Source organism: Megalobrama amblycephala, linkage group LG8, assembly GCF_018812025.1.
Source record: "Megalobrama amblycephala isolate DHTTF-2021 linkage group LG8, ASM1881202v1, whole genome shotgun sequence".
Classification (NCBI taxonomy): domain Eukaryota; kingdom Metazoa; phylum Chordata; class Actinopteri; order Cypriniformes; family Xenocyprididae; genus Megalobrama; species Megalobrama amblycephala.
In genome coordinates this window covers 22,873,941-22,899,527 of record NC_063051.1, presented here as the reverse complement: position 1 = coordinate 22,899,527, position 25,587 = coordinate 22,873,941, and the positions used below count along the sequence as shown (strand labels likewise).

Genomic DNA, 25,587 nt, shown 5'->3' with positions numbered 1-25,587 from the left:
AAGACACCAGTTTAGTGACCAAGATTTAGTGACCAGGTTTTAATTGAAACATTGGTGCAACATTATTTCAATGTCACATCACAGCATGACCTGTAATGTTCACAATATTTACAAAACTGCTGTTTAGGACATCTTAAAAAAAAAAAAATCAAATGAAACAATAAGAAATTATGGACTTTAACAAACTAAACCTAACAGCCACATCAAAGCTATCAGAAACAAACATAATCAAGTGCACAACATACTTTACAAAGTCGACTGCTGTAAAGTACATACTGGTGAGAAAATATATACTCAGATACGTATCGGAAAAAAAAATATTGACATCAGAAAGGTTCGTAATACCAGTCAGATACCAATCATAAAATAGCAAGCAGAGACAACAAAATAAAAATGTTCACATACATGCACGCACGCACACACGCACACGCGCACGCACACGCGCGCACACACACACACACACACACACACACACACAGAGAGAAAATGAAAGAATATGACTCAAGAATAGAAATGGAAAGGTTTTGGGCAACACTGACCACATAAACACAAAATGTATTTTGACCTTGAACAGTAAGACTTTGAACACAGAGCCGCAGCATTGCACTAACAACAGAGCCGACTTCACCAGCAGAGACGTGCACAAGTTCAACACCATTCGTCTGTTTGAGTCTGTTAATGGGGCTTGAATGTTTTCACCTCTGGAACATGATTAGAAACAATATTTGCGTTGATATAGTTTTCAGATCCACTGCATGGAAATATTGCACTTAATTTTGTAGTGAAATTTCTGTAAAGACCGACGACAATGAGAGAAAACTGCCAATACCTGGAATTTAATCTGCCCTAGATTAGAGTTCAAAATGGATGCAAACTGATGATACACAGCAATGTGCTGTAAAATCCTACACATATATAGAGTTTACACACAAGAAAAATAATTTAATCAGCTCTTCATATTGAGTTAGTGTTAATGGCAGACATCCATGTAGCATCATGTGCTACAGTAATTATGTACAACCTGTCCTGACCCCAACGCTGACCTCTGACCTCCAGGGTGAGGCTCATTCCAAATCCCAGTCTATGACCCCTAAACCACAATTACTCCTCAAAAAACCCTTCTGATCATAATTCATCAAAGTACCACAAACGCAATGACACAAACTCCTCTCACTGAAGAGACGTTTCCCATGAACTCCTTTTAGAACTTGAATCTGAATGATAACAGCACTTTCCTGAGTCTGTATGAGATTCAATACATCTACAGTTCATCTGTGTCTTTCAATAATGCAGCACTCAAAAACAATAACACATTATTATTACAACAAGATTGGGCCACGTTAAAGATAGACTCATTTTGGATGTTGGTTGGCTGATATGTACACGGTCTCGGACTGATACTTACGGAAGCTTGTTTCCACCACGAAATAAAAAAAGTAATTGCAAATTTTTAATCTCACAATTCTGACCTTTTTTCCCCCTCACAATTCTGAAATATAAACCCATAATTGTGAGGAAAAAAAGTCAGAATTGCTTGTTTATATCAGAATTGTGACTTTCTCAGAATTATGACCCTCTCACAATTTAGACTTTATAACTCATGACTGAAATAAAGTCAAAATTCTGAGATAAACTTGCAATTGCAATTTTATATCAGAATTGAGAGTTTATATCAGAATTACAACTTTCTCAGAATTGCGACTATTAATCTCGCAATTTGTACTTTATAACTCACGACTGAAATAAATTCAGAATTCTGATATATAAACTTGCAATTACGAGAAAAAAGTCAATTGAGAGTTTGTATTATAATTACGACCATCTCGCAATTCTGACTTTATAACTCACAATTTAAATAAATTCAGAATCATGAGATAGAAACTCACAATTGCAAGAAAAAAATGTCATCGCAAATTTATATCACAATTTATATCAGAATTACGACTTTATGACTATTTCTCAGAATTGCAACTATTTACCTCACAATTCGGACTTTACGACTCATGATTGAAATAAAGTCAGAAGATATAAACTCAATAGTGAGAAAACGTTTGAATTGTGAATTTACATCTCAAAAATATGACTTTCTCAGATTTTGGACTTTATACTCACACAATTGAAATAAATTCAGAACTCTGAGATATAAACTTGCAATTACGAGAAAAATTGCAGAATTGCGACTATCTCATTGTGACTATTTATGGCGCAATTCTGACTTTATAACTCAATTAACTAAATTAAGAATTCTGACAAACTCGCAATTGCAGGAAAAAATTCAGAATTGCGAGTTTATATAATAATTTATCTCACAAAACAAAAAACAATTCTGAGGGGGGAAAAAAGTCACAATTGTGAGATTGTCACAACTCACAATTACCATTTTTATTCTGTGGCACAAACAAGCTTCCATAGACACTGATCCCGGTTATGTTGATATGCCAAAAGCCAACGTTTCCAGTTACTGACAGCATTTTCCCTTTTCAAAGTTACTGAGATAAAGTGATTGGTGTTCAGCTGGTCTTGTGATCTCAGCATGAGGTGACCGTCTCCATGTAGAGTAAATTGGCTTTCATTACACTATTGATAAGACTGGAGGCTGAGCGGACAATGAAATTAAGATTTCCCAAAAGTACTGTTCATTTCTTGACGAGTGAAACTTCAAGGAGAGAGAAAATACTGAGTGCATCATGAAAGGCAAAACAAACAGAGTAATACTGAAGGGTACATTTGTCTGTGTGTGTACACACACACACTTATAAGGCTTTACCGAGCATGTGCGCAGGGCTGTATTATTGCCAAGTTTTACTAAACATGTCAGGGAGTTTCATACATAATTTTAACACACATTATAAGGCCCCAGTTGTCCTCAATGTTGGCCATTACAGTATGAAACCAGAGTGTTTCATCAATGTGGTCTAACTTAAACATGACAAAAGAAAGACCAAAATAACCGTATAAAAACAGAAAACATCACAGGACAATTCTAAACGTATTAATGTATTAGTGTTTAGTGCTGGAAGACCTGAACTATATATAGAAGCCCACAAGTTTGTGTCAAAATCGTAACTAGCCCATTCAGCTGGTGAAGTCCACTCTGACACACTCACACACATACACACTCAAAATACAACTCAAACTGAAGCTTACAAAAGTCTCAGATTGACTCTTATTCATTGTAATGTCTCAGGGCCTTATGGGCCAATGAGACATTTCTGCTTTGTGTTTTGTACAGCTGAAGATAAAGTGTGCATTGAGTTGGCTTGTACATGTCATTATCCTACAGTATTTACACTTCTTCCCATGTTTTTTACCATGAAATTTCTGTATTGTCTATATACACATTGAAAACATATCAGAAATATTTGGACTGTGTTCTTAAATGCAGTTTTTTTTTTTTGTTTGCTTTTTTGATATTTTTTCTTGTACACTAGAAAAAAATAGTTCTTCAGCAAGTTGTATTTGCTGCCTTTTCTAATTGGCTGATCCAGCACCTGTCAGTCTCTGGGTGAGGGCGGGGCCACGATGAGCCGTCTGCTAGAATGTAGCACCACGATCAAAGAGAGAAAGAGAGAGAAAGAAAGAGACACTGACGCCTGATCGCTGCTGTTATCTGGAGATTTTCCTCCTCTTGGGTTTGGGCAGTTTGACTTGACGATCCTGGTGAACCTGCAGATTGACAGACAACAGCTTCACTGCATCATCCCTTCAGCCAATCAGGCGTATGAGAAGCTCCATGTGATGTTTGTGTGTGTGACACTCACAGTTCCAGACATCTTGTCCAACTCACTCATGGCCTCATGAATCGCAGCTTCTAAATGATGATTCAGCTTTCCTGTCCTGTGAGAGAGATCGACAGGAGATGCCTCAGTACAAGTTGAGGCATTTATAAAGTACCTTAAAAAAACAAAAAAAACAATAACAAAACATTGACCCAAACTAAAGGCCCAAATATACTTCAAGCAAAATTGAAGAACAAACTGGTTTGACGTCATTTCGAACAAAATCAGGCCAAAACGTTCATTAATGTAGTTTGAAACAGCTTGCCAAAGCGAACTCTCTGGAAAAGAAGTTCACTCTGGCTTGTAAACACCTTCGAACTACGATTGGTCCATGGCGATGATGTAATAGGTAGGTGTGGCTCTCAAGCTCCGACTTCTTTGAGGTGTAAATCTTCTCCGGTTCATTTTTTCTATTCAGTCTGTCGAGGTCAGACGCGAGTAAAAACACAGTGAGATATGCTTTATAGTACAAACTGAAGTTGTAATTCTAACTGAAAGAGACAATGGCACTTTTTTCCATGTTTAATACTGTAAAGCTGCTGCTTTAAAGCAATCTATTGTATAAAGAGCTATATAAATAAATGTGACATGAGTGACTGCCATTTTGTCATGTTAATTTTGTTATTGAGAAGGAAATGCAGCACATATTTAGATATTCATTTAAACGTCACTCTCAGCAGTGTGGCTAATATTGTATATTGCTGATTTCAAACATCTTTTAATCCCTAAGCGAAGAATGAAAAAGAACTTCACTGTGAGTATATCGGGGCTTTAACAGGAACGCTCAGTAAAATGAAAGAACATTTAATAAAATAAATGAGCATTAAAAGTTCTGATAGAAACATGAAAGCAATAATAATAAAATTATGAAGCAATAATGATAAAAAAAACAAACAAACAACAAAAACAAACAGGGAATAGGACCTTATCAATCTTAAATTAGGATCAACCTCTTTACAAACTCAAAGGTGCAGATGACGCCAACAATAGATGGACTTACAACACTGCCATAATATTATTCTTATATTGCAACTTGTACTATCTTAGAGGTATATATTATTGTTATATAACATTTTTTGTTGCTAGACAAGGCTGGGTCCCAGATAAGTCTGGTTCCTCTCATGGTTTTTTTCCAACACCTCACCATTGATGGATTTTTTCCTTGACAGTCACCTGTTATTGCTCTCTGGAGTTTAAAGAGAGTAATGGAGATTTCTTAATTTAGTGCAAGACTCCCTGTTCAATGGCAAATGGCACTGTATTTTCTGTAAAGATACTTTGTAACGATATGCATTTTGAAAAGCACTATACGAATAAAGGTGAATTGAACTTAAAAATGTGAACCTGTCACTAGAAATCAGATGGGAGGAAGGTCACTTTAAGATATAATTAATAATCGGGAAATGTGTGAGTATTTTAAACATGAGCTTGTGCGAGTCTGTCGGACCACAGATCTCAGAGGGATGGTTGACGGCTGTTGGTCGTTTTACACAACATTGGAACATTAAACATTCTCACTTGTAGATTAGATGTTTATCAGCGTATGAGTGTTTTCATATCCCTACATTAGAGAGACAAGACACTTACTTCCTGTTTTTTTTGCTGGCTCTGTCCAGCACCTGAAGGTCTTGTGTTAGTGTTTTCAGCTGCTCTGGTTCAACCTAAAAAGTGTTCAAACAGCAGGAGATTTGTCACTGCAACACCAGGTACAGCAGGATCCAGAGGACTTATCTGCAAAATTTACTACTGCTGTTGAAGATTTGAATCTTGACTTAAATCTAAGTGCACTTTTTGTATCTAAAAGTACACTGAGATCTGATGTGCACAACAATCTCTAGCTATGTTTCCATCCAAAACTGTGAATTAATTTGTGTGCACAACTGGAATAGCACCGTTTCCATCCCATGTGTTCAAGAGAACAAAATCGTCACTTCCTGGGAAATTGACAAAAAATATCTGTGATAAAAATGGAAGTTGCTGCAATTGGGGAAGAAACTCTTTTTTCCTTTATCATAATGACTTACATCTCAAGAGTGACAGATGAAACGCAATAAACGCTGTCGTGTTCTCTTGCGTTCAGATGCTGGTGTTTGGGAACGCAATTGTGTGATACTTCTGGGAGGGAATTAAACCAAATCATTTTGATGACAGACTTTGGCTCAGACGTTTCAGAACCACCAAACCAACATTTGAGATGCTGCGATGCGATTGGTCCGCTGGTTAGTCCAGTTATCCAATCACATCGTCTGTTGAGTCAAGTTTTTTGTTGCACATCAGGGGTTTATTCAGTAAATGCCTTCTTTTCATGTCTTCTTATCGAATAAAAAAAATAATCTGCCTTAATTGAGCACATACATTTATCTAAGTTTTTAGAATTTATGTGTATCTTGCCATTTTAATCCTGCATTTCTATGCGATATCCCAAAATTCTCATTAAAATAGGTGGATGGAAACGTAGCTTCTGACAAGATTGAGTTCAGAGATCATCACTTGCCCCACTAAAAACAACCACTGACACAAATCTCACTGAAATGTTCAATGAAACAGGACATGCTGCTCTATAGCAAAAGTGCAACAGATTCATAAAAGAGTCAACAGATTGACTCTCGCATTAGGCACCTTCAAGGGGATATAGACAGGACAAGGCAGTCTTTCTTACCTTGGCCTGTTCAGACAGTTGCATGCTGGGATTGTGTCCATGCTCTTCTGCCATCAGTTTGTTAGGCCAGGGAGGGAAGCCTTTTATTGGCCAGACCAGTTCGCCTACGTTGAAGGCCCTGGGCCTGTAGTGCAGCAGGTCAGCTGAAGGTGAGTCGGGGTGCCGCAGCTCCTCCTCACTGCTGAGACTCTTTGTGTCAGAGGGGCTGGGTGCACAGTGTCCGTTAAAGTGCCCGTTGAAGTGAGTGTAGTCTTTGAGCAGCGGCCCTTCCAAGCTTGTGGAGGAGCCGGGCGACTGGTCATCGCCGGTGAGTGGCTCCCCGTACCCGCCACGAGGCAGCGTGCCGTTCAGCTGAGCGCATCGCTCCATGGGCTCCAGCCGCTCTCTAATGCCACTGGCAGTGCGGTGGTTAAACCGCAGGCTTGAGCTGTCATCGTTGTGAGAGTCAGAGGGCTCGTGGGTCTCTGGCTGACAGTCCATGATGCTTTTTCTCTCTCCTTTGCTACCGCATGGGCTGCTGTGCACCTGTGTGGAACACTCCAGAAACTCCTCGCCTCTCCAGTGAGCGTGGTTGGACTCATCCCACTGCGGACGGGGCGTGGCAGCGCTGGGTGAGCGGAAATACTCATGCGCGTCCGTGCCGTCCGGCGTGTTCTTCCCATGCTCGGAGCTTCTGCGCGTGTGGTTGGGCAGCTGCGGCCGGTTGCGCTGAGGCTGGGAAAGCTGCTCCGTCCCCTCGGAGCTGCGCGGCGCATGTATGACTGCGTTAACGGCATGAGGTAGGCTGAGCGGCTGGCCGATGGAGGCAGTGAAGGCACTCATGGCACTGAGCGCGGGGACGGGGCTCGCCTGTGTGCTGCCGCTCATGCCGGTGGTGATGGTCACATGCATGCCTTTGCCGGCGGCGTCCACCACCGCTCTGTAGATCGCATCCACTGACTCCACCGAACTCTGACCTCCTGCCATTGAAGCATCACCCTGACCCTGTAGTTTCTGCTGACCGTCTCGGTACATGCCTGCGTCTCCAGAATGAGATGTCATTCCAGGCTGGCTGCTGTCAGGCATGCACCCCTGAACAAATGGCAAAGATATGTAATTTAGAGCACATTAGCTATAGCAAAAGAAAGGACTTATTTTACTTGACTGAGTGAGTCACCTGATAATCCTGGTACAGGCAAGGCAAGTTGTTGGAGTTGGGAACGTTATTGTCCGTAAAAGGGGCGGTAGCGAAGGAATGCCCCTGGCTCGGGTATGTGGAGACCCCATGCATGCCCTGCAGTGAAGGGTGCAGCTGCTGCTGCTGGTGGTGGTGGTGGTGTTGGTGGTGGTATATGTGCCCTGCGGCAGCCATGACACCACCCATCTGAGGAGTGTTTCCTATGCTGCAGCTCAGTGATGCAGGGTCACCTGTGGCAGGAAGTGTTAGGAACAGCACAAAAGTGTCACCAATCTTGATACCACATATTTCTATACTGCCTGGTTAGTACATAAATAAATAAAATATGCAAAAGCAGGAGAAACTAAAAATATAATCTGGAAAATCAAAAAAATTAATCAACTGATTGGCAGACCTAGTTACGCATGCACAAAATGCACAATGTTTGAAAAGTAACCAACAAGATGTAAAACAAGATTATACTTAGCATAAGACTAGAGAGAAAGAATCAGTTACTAATCTTACTTTATTACTAATCTAAACTTTAAATGTAAAAAATTATGTCATTCTAGTAAAGCCACTAAAATTCTAAAGTACCCACATACAAGCAACAAATTGCAAAAATGTAATTATATAATTCCTTGAAGGGTCTTAAAAGTGTTAAATACTTAATGCTTAAAATTACACAGCCCTGCTGTCTATGACATTGTAGCTCATAAACTGGAAGGATAGTCATTAGTGAAAGGTGTGAGACTTTGTGGTGTCGCCAGTCAATCACTGTTGCAATGACATACATTTCCTGTGACTTAAGGCCCGTTCACACTAAGGACAACTATAACAATAGCGATAAAGATATAGTTCTAAAAATCAAAGAATAGCAGAGTCCACACCACAACTATAACGGTACAGAAACAATATCATTGGAATCACTTTCAGAATGATTTTTTTTCCAGCTGATGAATGATAAAAAAATATATATATATTGACAAGAGCTCAAGGAATTAAGCAGCAGACGAAATAACTGCAGCACAATACAGAACAGAACAATATTGTCCGCTGGTCTGGATGCTAATATAGTTATCTTTATAGTTATCTTAATGTGAATGGACCTTTAGAGTAGTTAGTAACATCAAAATAAGTCTCCAGAACTGAGCGCTCGTGAGCAAAGATACCAGTAAGCAATGTACGTACTTCCAGTATTGCCGAGCTACTGTCAGTGGGAACACTTACGGATAGTTCGCTGTAGATATTACAGACCTCCGTGTGCTAAAACTGGTGTATATTCAGCATGATACACCCACAGAAATTGTCAGAAACGCATACTAGAAATGTATCCACTGGTCATCAAACACTTTACAGCACTCAATTAATAAACAGGTATTCACTGAATAATTCACATGCTCTATCTAATAGAAATACAAGCATCACGTTTCTGCTTTTAAACTAAAGATGGGCAACTCTAGCCCTCAAGATCCACTTTACTTTTCAGTTCAGCTCCAAACCTTATCAAAACACACCTGAACAATCTAATCAAGGTCTTCGGGATTGCTAGATAGCTACAGGCAGGTGAGTTCGATCAGGGTTGAAGCTAAACTCTGCATGAAAGTGGATCTTGAGTTGCCAAACCTGGAAATACAATGTTTGTCTTTAAAAAAAAAACTGAGGGACGAGCAGTTGAAGTTTATAAAATAAACATGTTTAATTGTTAGTGTATACATAGTTTGTGGAGCTGCAGATCAGTGTATAAAATCCTGTGCTCGCTGGCTGATGTGGCACAGTGAATGTTAACACCTGATGTGCGTTTAGTTTCTTGGTTTTAAAGGTTGCATGTTTAATCACGCTTGAACTACACATTGAACTCCTGCAAATACATTGACTGTATATCAAGTGAAATTAAATGCATGTGCTAAATAACAGTTGTGTCGTGTTGCATAATGAATGCTGTGTGTGGTGTCACAGAATGACGGCCCTGTGCGGACAGTGTGTATGATCTACTGTTGCCAGCGCTGCTGGGGAGGTTGCCATGGAGACAGCAGTGCAATGATTGGTAGTGCTTTCCAAGGTATGATTCACAAACACACACATACACGACTGAACAGGTCAGGAAAGAAGATGTGTGCATTATAACAGGAGCATTTTTAAGTATGTAAGTACAGGTGCTCAGGCCAACAAAATGCAAACAGGCCTGAAACAAAACATTCATGTCATGCCAACACTGGATCTGTGCTGGTTTAAAAAAATAAATAAAAAATACTTACATGCATGCAATATAACTTTGTTTTTAGTTCTTTCAATATAACAAATTTTTGAATTTGGACTGCAAGTATGATGATTTTGACAACAGTTATTATCATTATGGCACATTACAGTAACCGTTTATGAAGCATAACCTCATCTGCCTGACAGCAAGTAATCTTTCCTCCAATGTAATTTACTTGGATAGACTGATTTAATAAACCACATTTGATCAAAAGATGCTGCATCATATCAAAAGAAACAGCTTACATGATCCACGACAGGAAAAGTTGACAGTATGACTCATCACTTTTTTTTGATCAGATCATAAAGAAGATTTATCTCCAAAAATATTCCAACAGAATATCCTGCTTATGATTTAAGCGAATTTAAACAAATCATGGAAAAAGCAGTTTTTGTCTAGGGGGGGGGTTGGCCATTTTTTTCCTTCATTTAGTGCAACTGTAAGAACAAACCTGGTAGCCTTATGAATTTAAACAGCCATTAAAGCAGATGGTTTTAATCAATAGCAACAAATGTTATATCATAGTGAATATAGTCACTTCTAACTTCACAGTAGAGTGACTGTATTCTCTATATAAACAGCTCCAGCAATTCACTGATACTACATTATAAAAAAGGAGGGCACAAATATTCATTATAACATCATAACATATTTCCATATATAGGGTGTTAATTACAATATTGAATTCAGCAGAGCTCAATGCATTTTTCCCCCCGATTTCTACAAATTTTTCATTGGCCCCGCCACATAAAATGAAAAACAGTTATTGTTATTTTAAGGCTTAGTTCATGGGTGAATAGACTTTTAATGGAGGTACAAAAATCTCTCAGATTTCATTAGAAATATTATTCATTTGTGTTCTGAAGATGAAAAGTCTTATGGATTTGGAACGACATGAGGGTGAGTAATAGATGACAGAATGTTGTTTTTTTTGGGGGGGGGGGGCAATCCCTTTAAGCGATGTGAACGACTGCTTCCAAATCATTGCAAACATTTTTTTATTTTTTTAGCCTCTTTAGTAATTAGGAGTTGCCGCAATGGAAGAAACTTCACTACTGTCTTTTCACTGTACTCATTACCAAGACAAAAGTTATTAAAAACATCCAATAAGGTAAAAGAAACCAAAAAGCATGCAACCTAGGGGCAGGCGAGATGACAAAAATCTTGCATTACCATATGAGATTACTCAATACCAATTTAGTGTAACAAAATATCACTACAGAATCAAGTGCTCAATATTCTCCTTACCTGTGTCAGTCATGGGTTGTGAGCAGCAGGCATCACTGCTGCTGGGCAGCATGCAGCTGACGTTTGGCTGGACACGCTGCTGAAAGTGAGAGCTTGTGTGCCCCATCACATGGTTTCCAAGAGGAACTTGTCCTCCTTGGTTCACAGGTCCACAGTTTCCCATCGCTGTAGCCTGCATCTGGTTCATCATGCCTGAATACTGGCTCTGGGACTCCACACCAGGGCAGAGCATGGCTTCTGTCTGGCCATGCAGCCGCTGCTGTACTTGTGCACTCTGAGGTGCCACACCAGAGGCCACGGCCCCCTCGCCAAAGTGCACACGACCAGGACTTACAAGGCCTGGGTTTCTGCCCCTGGCCATGTGTGAGCTGTGGTTGCTCAAAGATTGGAGTAACTGAGCCATTGATGTGTTTGAGGGCAGTCGAGAGGTTTTTCTCATCTGCTCGGTGGAAGAGCAGGGCGTCCTCATGCCAGCCATGTTGAAGAAATTGTTCTCGTGGTTAGCAGCGTTTGGAGGATGCTTGCGCTTGCGGAGAGGGTCACGCTGCTGTGCCATGAGCTTGTCTCGAAGGGCTGCACGTCCACTCTGGCCCTCACTGCTGGGCATAATCATGGCAGGGTTGGGTGGCAACATAGGATTTAAAGTATTGTGGGTTTCAACAGCCCTGTTGGTATCAGTTGCACCGAGAGGGCAAGAGAGCCCAGCAGATGCCCCTGCACTGCCTGAGCAAGTGCCGCCACCGCTGCAGCCACTTCCTCCTCCAAGCTTATTTTGATTTGCTAGCTGTGCTTTGGCGGCAGCTGAGAGGAGACTGCTGGCAGGGAAAGAGGCAGCGTTGTGTTGGTTAAGGATCTGGTTCAGTGGCATTCCCAAAAGGCCCGGGTGCTCCTTCTGCGGTGTGGTGCCGCCTGAGGCGGGGGGATACATGGGATTGTGCTGACTGCTCATGCTGCTACTCATCCCTGCCAGTAGCTGGGTGGGTATTTCTTTGTACTGGTGGAGAACGTCTGGTTTGCCAGATGGGCTGGAAGGCAAAGCAGGTCGGGGCGAACTCATGGAGGATCTGGGCGAGCGTGGCGGGACCTTCATAGTGCCGCACGGGGGAACGGCAAAGCTGCCTTGCTCGGAAGAGGTGGACGAGGAGCGGGATCGTTGCGGAGACACTTCCATCCGGCCCAGGGAGGGCCCAGACATGTGCACAGGAGAGGTGACGGGTGATGGGGAGATGGATGTGGCTGTGCCATGCTGAGTCCTCTGCATGTGACCGACCGGCCCCGGCTTCACCGTGGGCAAAGGCAGGTTGCTCGGCAATGGGACGATGGCAGGAGGGATGTTTACATTCACCATTGGTACCTGAGAGTGGGCATTGGGCTGGAAAGTAGATGGATTCGGTTTACTGGGAATGGGATCCAGGATGCCAAGAGGGTCCTTCTCGGAGCTCACCTGTTTATTCTGCAGGGCACAGGGAGGTGGCAGAGGGGGCGCGGGAGCAGATGGAGCCTTGTGGTGAAACACAGTTCTGCTCGAGTCCATGCTGGGCGGGTAGTTGCACAGGGGCTTTTTCATGACGGGGCTCTTGTTGGGGACTGGGGGGGACAGAGGCATGTTAGTCCTTCCAGCCATGACACAGGATGACTGGGTGGCGGGTGAGCCGTGCATCATGACCCCAGGAGAAGACAAAGGGATGCGGCTGTTGCTGTGGATGGCGCTGGGACTGCCGGTCCCCTGGAAGCCACAGGGGTTGTTGCGTACAAACCCGTCAGGACTGCCAATAGCGTCTGTTCTTGGGGACAGAGAGCCATCCCCGAAGGCTTGCGAGGGAGGGCTCAACATGCCTCCATGCCCGCTGCGGTACGGAGACTTGGGCCCTGGCTCACCGCTGGCCAGTCTCTGCCTGGAGTACACAGGAAAAACGTCCTGCTGCTGCGGGCCGCACAGATCCGGAGAGAAGTGCCGTTGCCCCGCCGCCATCATCACCTTAAATGGGTTCTTACATTCTGGCTGGCCCTCGTGGGTTTTATTCCTTATTGCTCGAGGCTGTGTGGTAGGGGTCATGGAGGTCACACCTACAGGAAGACAGAGAGTCGCTGTCAGTCATTTGGTGTGTGAATGTTTATATGTGTATATGAACCCTATGGGTTTGTGCTAGATTTGGGATGGGTTTGTGAGATTGTCATTGGTTGTCATTTGCGATAAACTGTGATTTCCTGTGACATTTATAATAGGGCCTATTTATCAAAAGCTTAGAATTACTTAATTTACATCATAGGAACCCGTCCTACAATTCACAGTAAAATCACTAAATACTGAGGAAAAAACATGCACAAAAACATTATTAAAAAGGAGCTTGTTCATAAACATTCAAATTAAAGTGCCTCTTTTATGCTATTTTAAAGGTTCCTAAGTTTGTTTTGGAGTCTCCTGCAATAGGTTAACATGCATCCAAGTTCAAAAAACACAAATTTTCTCATAATATAAATTGTATATAAATTTTTTCACAGTGGAAATTTTTTCACCCCTCCTTTCTGAGAGTTGCTCTGCTTTGACTGGTCAAATGCCTAGTGTGTTTTGATTGGGCGACTGCTTACCATGTGTCGGAAACGGAACACCAAATTTGTTGCAAACCTACTTGGGTTCGAGCTGGAAGTAAGGCTGGAATTATTGACGACTCGTTTCAGGCAGTTCAGAATCACTTCTTTCTTTTGGGAGACATTAACTCCATTTATCTGCACTTCGATCTTTGAAATTTTGCAGACCTTTTACATTCACAAAAATAATAAATGAAAGGTAATATTCGAAGCAGCATAATAGGGGCACTTTAAATTTACAAAACTGACTCATTCTGTTGTCAGATAAGACGTCATACTTGTGCCTCCACCTGGACTGGTGAGTGTTAGGGAAGGAGGCGGCAGCTCCATGCTTTTATGCAGCGTCGCCACAGCGATAAGCTTCCTCTTGTGGATGCAAAGCTTCGTAACATCCTCATCAGCCTTCACATCCTCTGCAGTCCTCTGCTTCACCACCGCACCAGGATCGAAATTGAAAACCTAAGAAAACAGAATTGTCAGAGCAGGACTTTGTTTCAGCATAAAGTCACAGTTAGCTTTGTTTATTTGATGTGATATTTAGGGGCGAGTAAATCTCAAAGTCAATATTACCATACTTATTACTAAAAGTTATCCCAACATCAAAATTTCCCTACAAATATAGTATGTGTGAAATGAGTTGGTATAAGCAAATTAATGAAGCAAATGGCGGGGAAAATTAACATTGTCTGAATTCACAGTACTCCTAAAAGAGTAGGCAAAAAGTACCTGGATGACCTAAAACTTCTGGCAAGATTCTGATGTGTGCATACAATGCACATTTTACTATCCCATGAGGCTAACGGGAGAGGATTTGTAAATGGCAATGTAGCGACGCAACTGACTCTGGAAGGTCACATGACAGTGACAATATGGCGAATGTAGTACATCCGGATTACATTCATACTATATAGAACACGCTTTTTTTTTTTTGCAGTCGCAAAGTAATTATTCAAAATAAGTATCTAGTCAGAGAGTATGTGATTTCGAACACAGAAACTATGATTTGATCTGAACCATTCATCACTCATCATGCCATCCCCAATGTACACTGCACAGCCAAAAAAAAAAGTCGTTGTTTGGATTTAAATGGGCAAATGCTTAAGAGTCTATGATTGGATCATTATTGCAATATTATGTTACTAGCATGTTATACATTTGGCAACACTTCTTCTAACCCTAATTGTTCTTCTAACCCAAATTGGAGTGTGTAGATTTCATTTCTTAAACAACCATGCAGGAAGACGCATCATGGACACATTCCAGGATGAGAAAGCCAAGATTCATCAGGTTCAAACTGTGAAAGAATGGTTGGGAGGGAGCATGAAGAATCATTTTACAAATGAATTGGCACCTCAGAGTCCAGACCTTAAAGGGGACCTATTATGCCCCTTTTTACAGATGTAAAAAAAGTCTCTGATGTCCCCAGAGTGTGTGTTTGAAGTTTGAGCTCAAAATACCCTAAGATAATTTTTTATAGCATGTTAAAATTGCCACTTTTTGGGGGTGAGCAAAAATGCACCGTTTAAATGCAAATAAGCTGGTGCTCCCCACCCTCTTTCAAGAAGAGGGCAGAGGTTCAAGAGCTCATGCTCCAGCATACCGGCAACAACAAAACAGGACAATCTCACGCACTGAAAATGTCAGAAACTGTCAGTAGTAGTGTTCAGCCTTATATGTTCAGTCATCTGTCTGTACTGTGCATTATAAATGCGCATTTATGAATTACGCAGATGGTGAGTATGGTGGGATAAAAATAACGACATAGCTCTGGTCTCCTGGGGTCTCATTTATAAAGCGTGCTTACGCACAAAACGGGGCTGGAAGTGTGCGTACGCCAGTTCCCGCGCAAAGGTTGTGATCTATAAAAACAAACTTGACGGGAGAATGTGCGCACCTTTAAGCAAACTTTGAGCCGTGCGTACGCACATTCTGGAGACAAAAGTGATATGAATTGAGATAGTAGATGTGCTACTTTCGATCACTTTTCCAGTGACACGCTGTTTTATGACAGCGAGGAGCGCTGGGAGCACAATAATTCCTCTTTAAACTAAACTGCAGATGTTATGACAAAATATTTTTTTTGACGATCAGTGATGCACACTTAACTTCGATATTATGGAAGACACTGCTGGATTTGGTGGTCGAACGGTCCGTTGTCCAGTTTGAATAGGTCCAATGATATCTTACTGTACAGCCACAGCTGCAGGAGGTGTTGATGTTGTGTAGGATCTTCAAACAATTACCATTTGAAGGATATAATTTGAGGAAAACGGTAAGATTTGCATGTTTTCTTTTTAAAATCCTTTGTCAGTGACGCGCCGAGTCAGACAATTGTATTTACACTGCAATAAATAAGTAGGCCAATCTGTTTCCACTAAAAATAGCCTATAAACTTCCTAAAAGATATGTTCACCTCATCAGCAAAACTGCATAAATTTGATTTGAATTGTTTAAAACTATTCAAATACTATTTGGCCAGTGGAAATTAATGAATCAACTCTATTCTAAAACCTTTATCTGAAGTATTTTATACAATTTTGTTTTTATGGATATTTTGATATATTTATTCTAAAACATAAAGAGGATACTGGATGATCTTTATCAATATAATGTGTGGCACAAATGGCATTTATAGTCCATATCTAATATTTTCCAATGTCTTGTACCTTTGACGGTGTTAACCATGGTGTCACGTGGTTGGGAACATGTATGGAAATGATATGCAGATGAGGTTATGCATAGTAAAACTAGGCGTCGTAAGCTCCATATATGGTGATTTCGGGGAGGAGACAGGGTGGAGATGCACGTACGCACAATCTTCCGCTGACTGGGATTTATAAAGGGATTTGTGCTCAGGTTCTGGCGTACGCATGGTTTTATAAATCTGATTTTTTTTGTGCGTACGCAGAATCTAGCTTTTGCGCGTACGTACACTTTTAGTAGGGATCCTACGCACAGTTTTATAAATGAGACCCCTGGTGTCTTCACATGAAATGTAATAATTCCCACTAATGAAGTTGTAATTACGAGCTCATCGCTTTCAAATGGGCGACTTCAAAGGGCGTTCATGTACAATTTTTGACTAGGAAACTTGTATTTACGATAATTCTGATAGCATGTGAGGACAGCAACAGTGAAAACTGGCAGAGACAATGGTAGCTTTAGCAACATTAGCCATACAGAGTGTGGCTCAGAAACGGCTCAGCTCTTTCAGAAAGGCAATTTGGAAGGACTCACAACATATGACGTGTGATGCTTTGTCTGGATACGAAGTTTGCGCACTAAGCGTTGGTATTGACCCATCTTTCAGAATCAACCTTTTTGAAAATCCAGCATTGAAAATACTCTCGTTTGTGAAGCAGTCTGGCACAAACGTCTAAGACTCAAGCAATTTTCTTCGGGACATTTCCTTCTAAAATGAAATTTAACCAGTGTTCTCAGTGACTCAGATGGCAGGAGTCTATGGAGACTCTTGTGCACTGGAACATCCCAAAACACAACACGTGTAATCCCTTTTTGGGGCAGACAATGTACAACTCCAGCTGCTACAGTGAGGATACAGAAATGGCTGACTCTGTGCTTCTCACTCAGGACTGTGTCTATGCTAATGGGGCAGATCATCACCGGCTGTGAGCAAGGATTCTCCCTAAAGTGACGTCATTGTAGGGGGGAATCTGAATCAGCGCGTGCGAAGAGACTGTTTTTGATTCATGGGAATTATAAAAAAAAAAAAAAGAACAAGTGGATTTTTACCATTATACGGCTGGTTGTTCTCACACGGACACACATCGTTGTTTAAACACCTTATAAAAGTGAATTTTGCATAATAGGCCCCCTTTAAATTCATTGAAATGTCTTCGTGGATGTGCTGGAATAGACTTAACAGAGTGCTTGACTCTTGCATTGTCAATTCAAGATCTTGGCCAAAATTTGATGCATCAATGTCTGCTCAAGACCTTGTATTGACGATGACAATGAGTCGAGCACTCTGTAAAGTCTACTCCAGCACATTCCAAAGACTTTCAATGAATTTAAGGTCTCAGAGGTGTGAACTCACGTGTGAAAATAATTCTTCATGCTCCCTCCCAATCAATCTTTCACAATATGAGCTTGATGAATCTTGGCTTTGTCATCCTGGAATGTTGGCAATGATACGTCTTCCTACATGGTTGTTTAAGAAATGAAAAGCTACACACTCCCATCAATTAGGGTTAAGAACTGTTGCCAAACATATGACATGCTAGAAACATAATAATCACTGCAATAATGATCCAATCACAGACTCTTAATTAATCCATCTCTGAGTCTGTATAATGCCACTGAATGGCTGCCGCTCGTTTGCTTGGGAAAAAAACAAACAGCAACTGTCAAAAGAGCGCTCATGAGACGGATGGTGTGACGCAAGCAAGTTGTGAAGCTTGTGTGAAAAGTGATGGTCCTCTGTGCTTCCCCATTATTTTATAACGTACTTGCATTTGTCAAGCTGAACTCGAGACAGTAGGACAGTAGACCTCGAAATTATTTTGGATTATTTTCCTAAAAATCTTAGTTTGTGTTTTTCTGAAAAAAAAAAAAGAATGTCATACATCAGGGATGGTATGAGGGTAAGTAAATGATGAAAGAATTTTGGGGAGAGCACAGGTGGCTAAAAACACTTTTAGCCTGAACAGCCCTGTATTTTCATGACACAGTAATAGCTTAAGTTTCTTAAATTTACCTTTCAAAAAGTTGACACTTGTTTTATTTTGAATGTGTTTTGTCTGATACCATTTTACTGACTAAACTCCAAATGATTCAGTGAAAGCATCTGAATGAATCAAAGTGAATCATAAATCACCCTCAAGTTGTTCCAAACCTGAATGAATTTCTTTCCCCTGACGGAAAAAAACTATGGTAGTCAATAGGGCCCATCAACTGTTTTGTTACCAATATTCTTCAAAATATCTTCTTTTGTGTTCAGCAGAAGCAAGAAATTCATAGAGGTTTGGAACAACCTGGGTGAACTATCCTTTTAAAAGAGTGATTTATTGCCATCGCTAGTTCTGATTTTAAACGGGTGACAAATATTGGACATGCATAGAGAAATATTCTCAGGTATAATGTTTCTCAGGTCAGTTGTATAATGTGTGGTTCGCAAGGGTTACAACTGAACAGTGAATGAAAACATGAAATACTCATGCAGGTTGAGGAATGGAGTGGAGTATTTATACTGATCTTGCAATAAAAAAAAAAAGGGACAGTGATTTATCCTCCACATCAATGCTATTATCAGTGATGATGTAAAATATGGCTTTTGGAAACATGTCCAGATTGTATGCAAAGTATTTGTGAAATGGGCAGTTGTGCATCTGCCTTACAACATCAGTACTGACCTTGGGTAGGATGAGAGGACACTCCAGACCACATTTACAGGTGCCATCAGTCAGCAAGTAAGACTTAACCTGCTCGAGGCAGGACAGCACTGATCCACTTGGACTGCACACACACACACACACACACCAATTACACAATTGCTTTACAGAAGAATTTTGAATTTGTCTCATATTTAATGAAGTTTGATTGTTATCTTCCTATTTATCATGGTGAAGCTGCTTTGAAACAATCTTCACTGTATAAAGCGCTGTAGAAATAAAGGTGACTTGACTATTACAGTAAAGACATCAATCTATAAAAGTAAAAATAGACACTTTATTTTTGACAAATAATTGCTTGTGTCTGGAGGACTAGATGAAATTACATGTTTCACACAGGGTCCAAACTGGAACACACCAAATGAGAGTAGCGGACTTTGGGAGAGTCACAATCATGAATTTTGAGCTGATGATTAATCGTCATACAAATAATTGCAATTAACTTTTTAATTCTGTTTTGTTCATATCACTTACATTGTTAGCCTAATATAATATAATAAAAATTGTATAAAAAAAAAATAAGATTCAAATGATTATAAAAATGTAAATAAAATTGACCAATATTATTTACTTTATTGCTGTGAAAATTAATAATTATTATAATAATTATTTATTAAATAATATAATTTTGTATGAAGTTAGACCCTTCACTATCTTTGTGTACTTTATAACAGTGTTTATATTTTTAATTCCCTGCTAGATTATAAATCTACTGTTTCTCTCTACCACATCTGAAAAGGAGACACAATATAATTTATTTAATGGCATTTTCCTGAGCGCTTAAATGTCCCTCATTTGGATGGCAAAATTGCGGATGGAATTTAAACCGCATAATTATTGCGGTTATCTCAAACAATTGCAATTAAAAGGAATAATCGCAATCAGGCGATTAATCAATAATCACGACAGGCCCTATTTGGCTGGTAACTTATCAGGAACGGTCACGAATTTGAGCCTCGCTGGTGTAAGTAATGTGAGCGATTCAAAACATGCAGTTCTTTCCCTCTACTTTATGTAGTGTCGCACACGTAAAACTCTCCCCACATAAAGCCAGGGAAACAAAAATAGGTGAAGTTTCACTGAAATGGACATAATAAATGATGCACCAAGTGACAAAATCACCTGCTGTTTGTTGCTAATATGCAACAGACAAATAGCTAAACAATGCCACTGTTGCATTGACAAATTTTTTTTTTTTTTTGATAAAAATAATTAGAGCTGTGCGATTAATAAAATCACGAGCGTACACGATTTCTAAACCACAGAAAGCAAGATTTTTCTGCCAGTGTGCAATCTGAAGAAAACATAATAGAGAGGGTTTACTGTTATGACATGGAAGAAAGCACAGAAACATTTTTTGTTGTTTTTTTTAAAAAAATCAACATCCAAGGTTTGGGAATATTTTGGATACAGGAGAAATGATGCATCACAGAGCCAGGTAATATACAAGACCTGTCAAACTATCATTGCAGCAAAACTAGGTAGGTCCAATTCACACACAACGTGTTTTTGTGGATAAAAATACGAGACACTGGTCTAGAGACAAGTTATTTAAAAGTTGAACTTCTTTAAACTTGAGCACTATGTAGAATGCCGTGTCATGCGCGAGATGCTGCAAAAGACGTGAGATGTGAGTGGAACGGTTAAAGACGTCCATCTAGCGAGTGTTTACATAGAAAAACAATGGCATATTCCGAATACAGACATTTGCGAACTGTACACCATACGAAAAGAGTTAAAAAAAAGCACAAAGAAAAAACAAACGCCGTCACTTATCTTTTATGCAAAGAAATGGTGCCCGCCAATTAAGCCCGCTGTACCAAAAAATGATACAGACAAGTATGTGTGTAATTAAATATTGTTTCGCACAGCCCTAAAAATGATACAAAATAGCGATTCGCGGCTTGTAAGAAATATTTATGACCAGTACAATTTGGCAGGTGATGAAAAATTCATTTGGACCCTGCTAATGCAACAATCAAACATCTTAAACATAACAAGAAAGTGCATTCAGTAAAACTACTGTCCATACCTGATATAAATGACACCCGAGGACTCCACCTTTCGCTGCCAGCCAATGGGCACCTGGGCGAGCTGCCCTCTGCCATCCCCACACTCCCTTTCTTTACCTCCATTCATTTTTATGGACCAGTGCAAAACTCCTCGTGAGAGATCACACGCTCTTCTCTGTCCCGACACAATGTCTCATTCTGACACTCAGAAGAGGGAAGACGGAGCACAACTTTCCTGAAAGCGGGGCGAAGTTGCGGGCCAGACCGCAGTGAGACGGGCTCACAGCGCAGACCAGCCACGGAAGGGCCTCATTACTTTGCCACTCAACGCAGACAGGAACTCCGCTGCTAGAGTCTGACCAATCAAAGCCATGAGAAAGAAGTCTGAAAGCGCTTCTGATCTTGACATAAAAGCACCTCAAATGACTAGACACATGGAAACAGTTGCAGCTCCCGGCAGGCAGCGGGACCCGCGGGCTCAGCACCGGAGGCGTCCGTCCAGGTCAGGTGACGCGTCTTTACAGTGGACAGCGCATGTCACGTTCTTGCAGTAGGTCTTTAGATGTGCTGCTCATCATGGACCATTTAGGTGCAGCTCACGTAAATTCATGGTTCCTAAAAGAGAAAGAAAATATAATAAACCAAACACTTCTGGAAATATTTGAAGAACAGTTTCCGTCGACATGCTCTTCTCAAACTTTTATTACACAAAAGATACAATGGGTTTCTGCTCAAAATATAATATAATTAAAACTGTAATTATCTATGAAAGGAAGATTTCACCCAAATGCTGCCGTAAGAATGAATCTTTGATTGTGATCACTTCTCAAAACTTCAAGACGAAAGGACTGAAAGGAACAAAATGTCATTTGGTCAAATATTTAAATTCTTTCTTTCTTTCCTTCCTTTTTAACACCCTGCCAGATTCTATGGTGCTCATTCACAACAAGGACGATATCGATAAAGATATAGTTCTAAAAATAGTTCTAAATGTAAAAGAATAGTCCACACCACAACTATAAGATAACGGCACAGATAAATTACACCATTGGAATCTCTTTAAGAAAGAGCTTTCCCAACTGAAGGAAGGATAAAAACATTGACAGCCAATCAGAATCCATTCTACTTTATAGAGATCGAGCATTTAAAGAGACAAAACGCAAGCGCACTTAAAGTAATCAGACTGTCATCGCCTTTTGGTGTGGATGGTTTACACCAGGGGTAGGCAAGTTCAGTCCTAGAGAGCCACTGTCCTGCAGAGTTTAGCTCCAACCCTGAAAAAAAACCTTCAGCTGCCTATAGCCTTAGTAATCCTAAAGAGCTTGATTAGCTTGTTCAGGTGTGTTTGATTAAGATTGAAGCTAAACTCAGCAGGACAGCAGCTCTCTAGGACCGAACTTGCCTACCCCTGGTTTACACTAAAATCTGAAGCAGCACAACTGTTTTCAACATTGATAATAATCAGAAATGTTTCTTGAGTAGCAAATCAGCATATTAGAATGATTTCTCAGGGATCATGTGACACTAAAGACAAGAGTTCAAATTCAGCTTTGATCACAGGAATAAATTACATTTTACAAAATTGTATCAATCCTAATCTTTTGAACTGTACAGTATCTATTGAACAACATACATGTTGATAAGTGAGCTCTGATTGGTCAGGACTGCGAGTGACAGATTAGCATCACCTATATGAAAGATAAAATAAAAAAACATGCAGATATCGCAGACCAGTAAGGGTAAATAATGCTCTATTGATTTCAGAAGGACATTTGATCGCAGCTCACAAAGAGATATTTCAAGAAGATCATGTTGAAATCATGGATGAATTTCAGGTTATCTTATAAACAGTAAGTTTTTCTATTCTGAAGCACAAACAACAGGCAGATTGAATCAAGAACTGAGATGTTGGGCATTCTGGGTTGGCTTTTGGTGTATCAGATCTGAATTCACTCCTGAACATTAGCAGTGTGAACAGGTCTGAGACTAGATCACACAAACCTCAATGCTGGACACACACACATGCATGCATGCACGCTACAATGACAATCGCACATCTCGCCTGCAGAAACTGCACGCGTGCTGTCAGAGAAGACTCTGACAAGAATGAAACCCTTTTACCCTAGCAATCAGATGCTAATCTGCACAAACTACATTGCAACTGAATGACATCAAGACTAGAGATGACACAATGCAATCATACACACAAGCTGTGTCCCAAATGATGCACTATACACTATACTATGCACTCAAATGTGTAGTGTATGAATTTTATAATGTTATTTTGTCATTTAACATTGATAATTCACTACATAAGTAAAGCTGCAACAGTTGAATGCACGAACCATCCAAAATTCCACACTTCACTTTTTTTAGTTAATTAACTGCATCATCCGGGTATTTAAAGTGCACTTTTTCACTACTCACACTGTAATGGCATAGAATAGTACACAAGTACGTAAATTGAGATGGACCAACAGAGTCCAGCTGTTATGCCCTGAAGTGACCTTAAAAAGTTCAGAGGTCATTTTCTGCAATGTGTGCTGCTAAAACAACATCAAAAATGACAATGTAATCAACTCACCAACCACAGAAAAATATTCACAAGTTAAATGACAACAGGACATGTGACAACATACATGACAGAGACACAGAACGTCTTGATCACTACATGAGTGTAGTATGAGACACATCAGGTCTGTGTGTGTGTGTGTGTGTGTGTGTGTGTGTGTGTGTGTGTGTGTGTGTGTGTGTCACACTCCAGGTGCTGCCTACCTGTCATTAACATGACATAAGGTCATTCCCATTTCGGCTGTCAGATTTATCCACCGATTAATAGCTGTAAATACTGTGTAATCACTGTATTCACACTGATATATGAGTGACAGTTGTACTGACAGTAAAATAATGTGAGTTTCAGATGTGATCAGACAGATTCTCTCTTGAAGATGACTGATCAAACTGACAGAGATGAAACAGTAATGTCCCGCTCAAACACTTGTGTGTTTGTATAACGACAAACATCACATTTACAATCACTCATTTCTGTATTTAATAATGACAACACTAACCTAGTGCAGATAAATGAGCTGCTGGCCCACAGCTAAAGCTAAAGCTAGTCAGAGATGAAGGCGAAGCACATTAGACTCGCACACAGAGGTCGGATCGCAGCTCAGCACAGGCGCTTCGGTTCGGTTCGGGATAAAGCTCTGGGCTCATTATGGCTGCGGGTGAATCCGAGCGCACGCGCGCACACGCGCACACACATACAGACATACACACACACACACAGCTAACTGGTAACCTAAACAGTACACGCGCAACAAACATACAATCACACGTACAAAAACTCACAAGCTGCACGCACGTACCTGCTCGCGTGCGGGCCGGAAACACTCTTGCAGCGGATTTACACTCAAATGTGTCGCCGCGGCCGAAGCGCAGCAGCAGCGGCTCAATCTACCTCATAACACCCGCCACACGCCGCATTTCTGTCGGCTGGAAGCTCCCAGGAGGATAATAACGGAGGAAGAGTCCGCTCGGGTTTGTTTCACATCGACTCTGGGCGTTTAAAAATAAAAACAAAACGGCCAAAAGCATCAACACATCCGCTGCTCTTCTGCGCTCGGGATGGAAAGATGGAGCTCCGCTGTGCGCATGCGCCCCTGACAAGCAACCACAATGCACCGGGGCATGACGGGACACACAGAGGATGTTATTAAATGTTTCATCAGAACATCGTGAATATGATTTATACCTGTAAATGGTCAGCAAAAAAGGCTAAATATAAAAAAAACTTTGTGCTCATCTGTATCAGTGTCCTTTTCATTTGCATGTCCTACATAATAAAATATGTACAGTAGTTAAATGCATTTAAATGAATAGTTAGTAGCTAATAGTACTATTAATTGCTTCAGGAAGATAGAACACACTGTTACATTATGTGTGGATCTCAGTTACGGACATATTGTAACAGTTCATGGTTATTATTACATGAATACACCATTATTACACCAATATAAAATTAATTCTAATTCAGATCACTCTAAAACTCAGTTATCATATGTTATACGTTCTATTTATTTATTTATTTGTTTGGTTTTTTAAACATACATTTAAATGTAAAGTATTTTAATATAGCAATTCATTTAGTGTTTATTTAAAATATTATGTTCGAAATAGAACTAAGTTTATTTCAAATAGAATTAAGGAACAAGTGGTTGATGGTAAGGTCTACCCTTTCTGAAATGGTAGTGTTTATGCGTGTATTTATTTTAAGAAAAACAAAATAGAAGGTCTCAAACTTTATGTTCCTCTTTGTCAAGAATTTTAATAGTGTATTGTGTCTGCTAATCGTTTGTCTTGATTCTTGCACCTTGCTATTTAGTTAGTTAATTAGTTAGTGTTCATCCTGGTGCTTGTGGTTTACGTTGTTATTTGTTCCCGGTCTTGTTTTGTACAATAAACAATTAA

At 40.4% G+C, this 25,587-nt stretch overlaps 1 protein-coding gene across 4 annotated transcripts; it reads right to left on the bottom strand.

Moving 5' to 3' along the window:
- Positions 1 to 24: 24 nt before the first annotated feature.
- LOC125274062 (methyl-CpG-binding domain protein 5-like) lies at positions 25 to 24,800 on the bottom strand. 4 transcript variants are annotated; one of them, XM_048200113.1, is made up of 11 exons: positions 24,486 to 24,800; positions 21,135 to 21,729; positions 19,064 to 19,166; positions 13,970 to 14,150; positions 11,103 to 13,169; positions 7,595 to 7,845; positions 6,439 to 7,509; positions 5,367 to 5,440; positions 4,091 to 4,198; positions 3,762 to 3,837; positions 25 to 3,666 (listed from the first exon to the last, which is right to left on the bottom strand). In XM_048200113.1, exons 2-11 carry the CDS (start codon positions 21,239 to 21,241, stop codon positions 3,607 to 3,609), a joined length of 4,098 nt encoding a protein of 1,365 aa, XP_048056070.1. In that variant the 5' UTR covers positions 21,242 to 21,729; positions 24,486 to 24,800; the 3' UTR covers positions 25 to 3,606. The 4 variants fall into 4 exon arrangements, with proteins under 4 accessions (XP_048056070.1, XP_048056071.1, XP_048056072.1 ...); XM_048200114.1 differs by having other exon boundaries at positions 13,982 to 14,150; XM_048200115.1 differs by lacking the exon at positions 4,091 to 4,198 and having other exon boundaries at positions 3,762 to 3,894.
- Positions 24,801 to 25,587: the final 787 nt, after the last annotated feature.

Coding starts and splice junctions, on each gene's coding strand:
- LOC125274062 (XM_048200113.1), bottom strand. CDS start 21,241: ATGAATGGAGGTAAAGAAAGGGAGTGTGGGGATGGCAGAGGGCAGCTC. Junction 5,441..6,438: donor AACTGTCTGAACAGGCCAAG/GTAAGAAAGACT, acceptor AACACTTTTTAG/GTTGAACCAGAGCAGCTGAA. Junction 4,199..5,366: donor GCCAGCAAAAAAAACAGGAA/GTAAGTGTCTTG, acceptor TGACCTCGACAG/ACTGAATAGAAAAAATGAAC.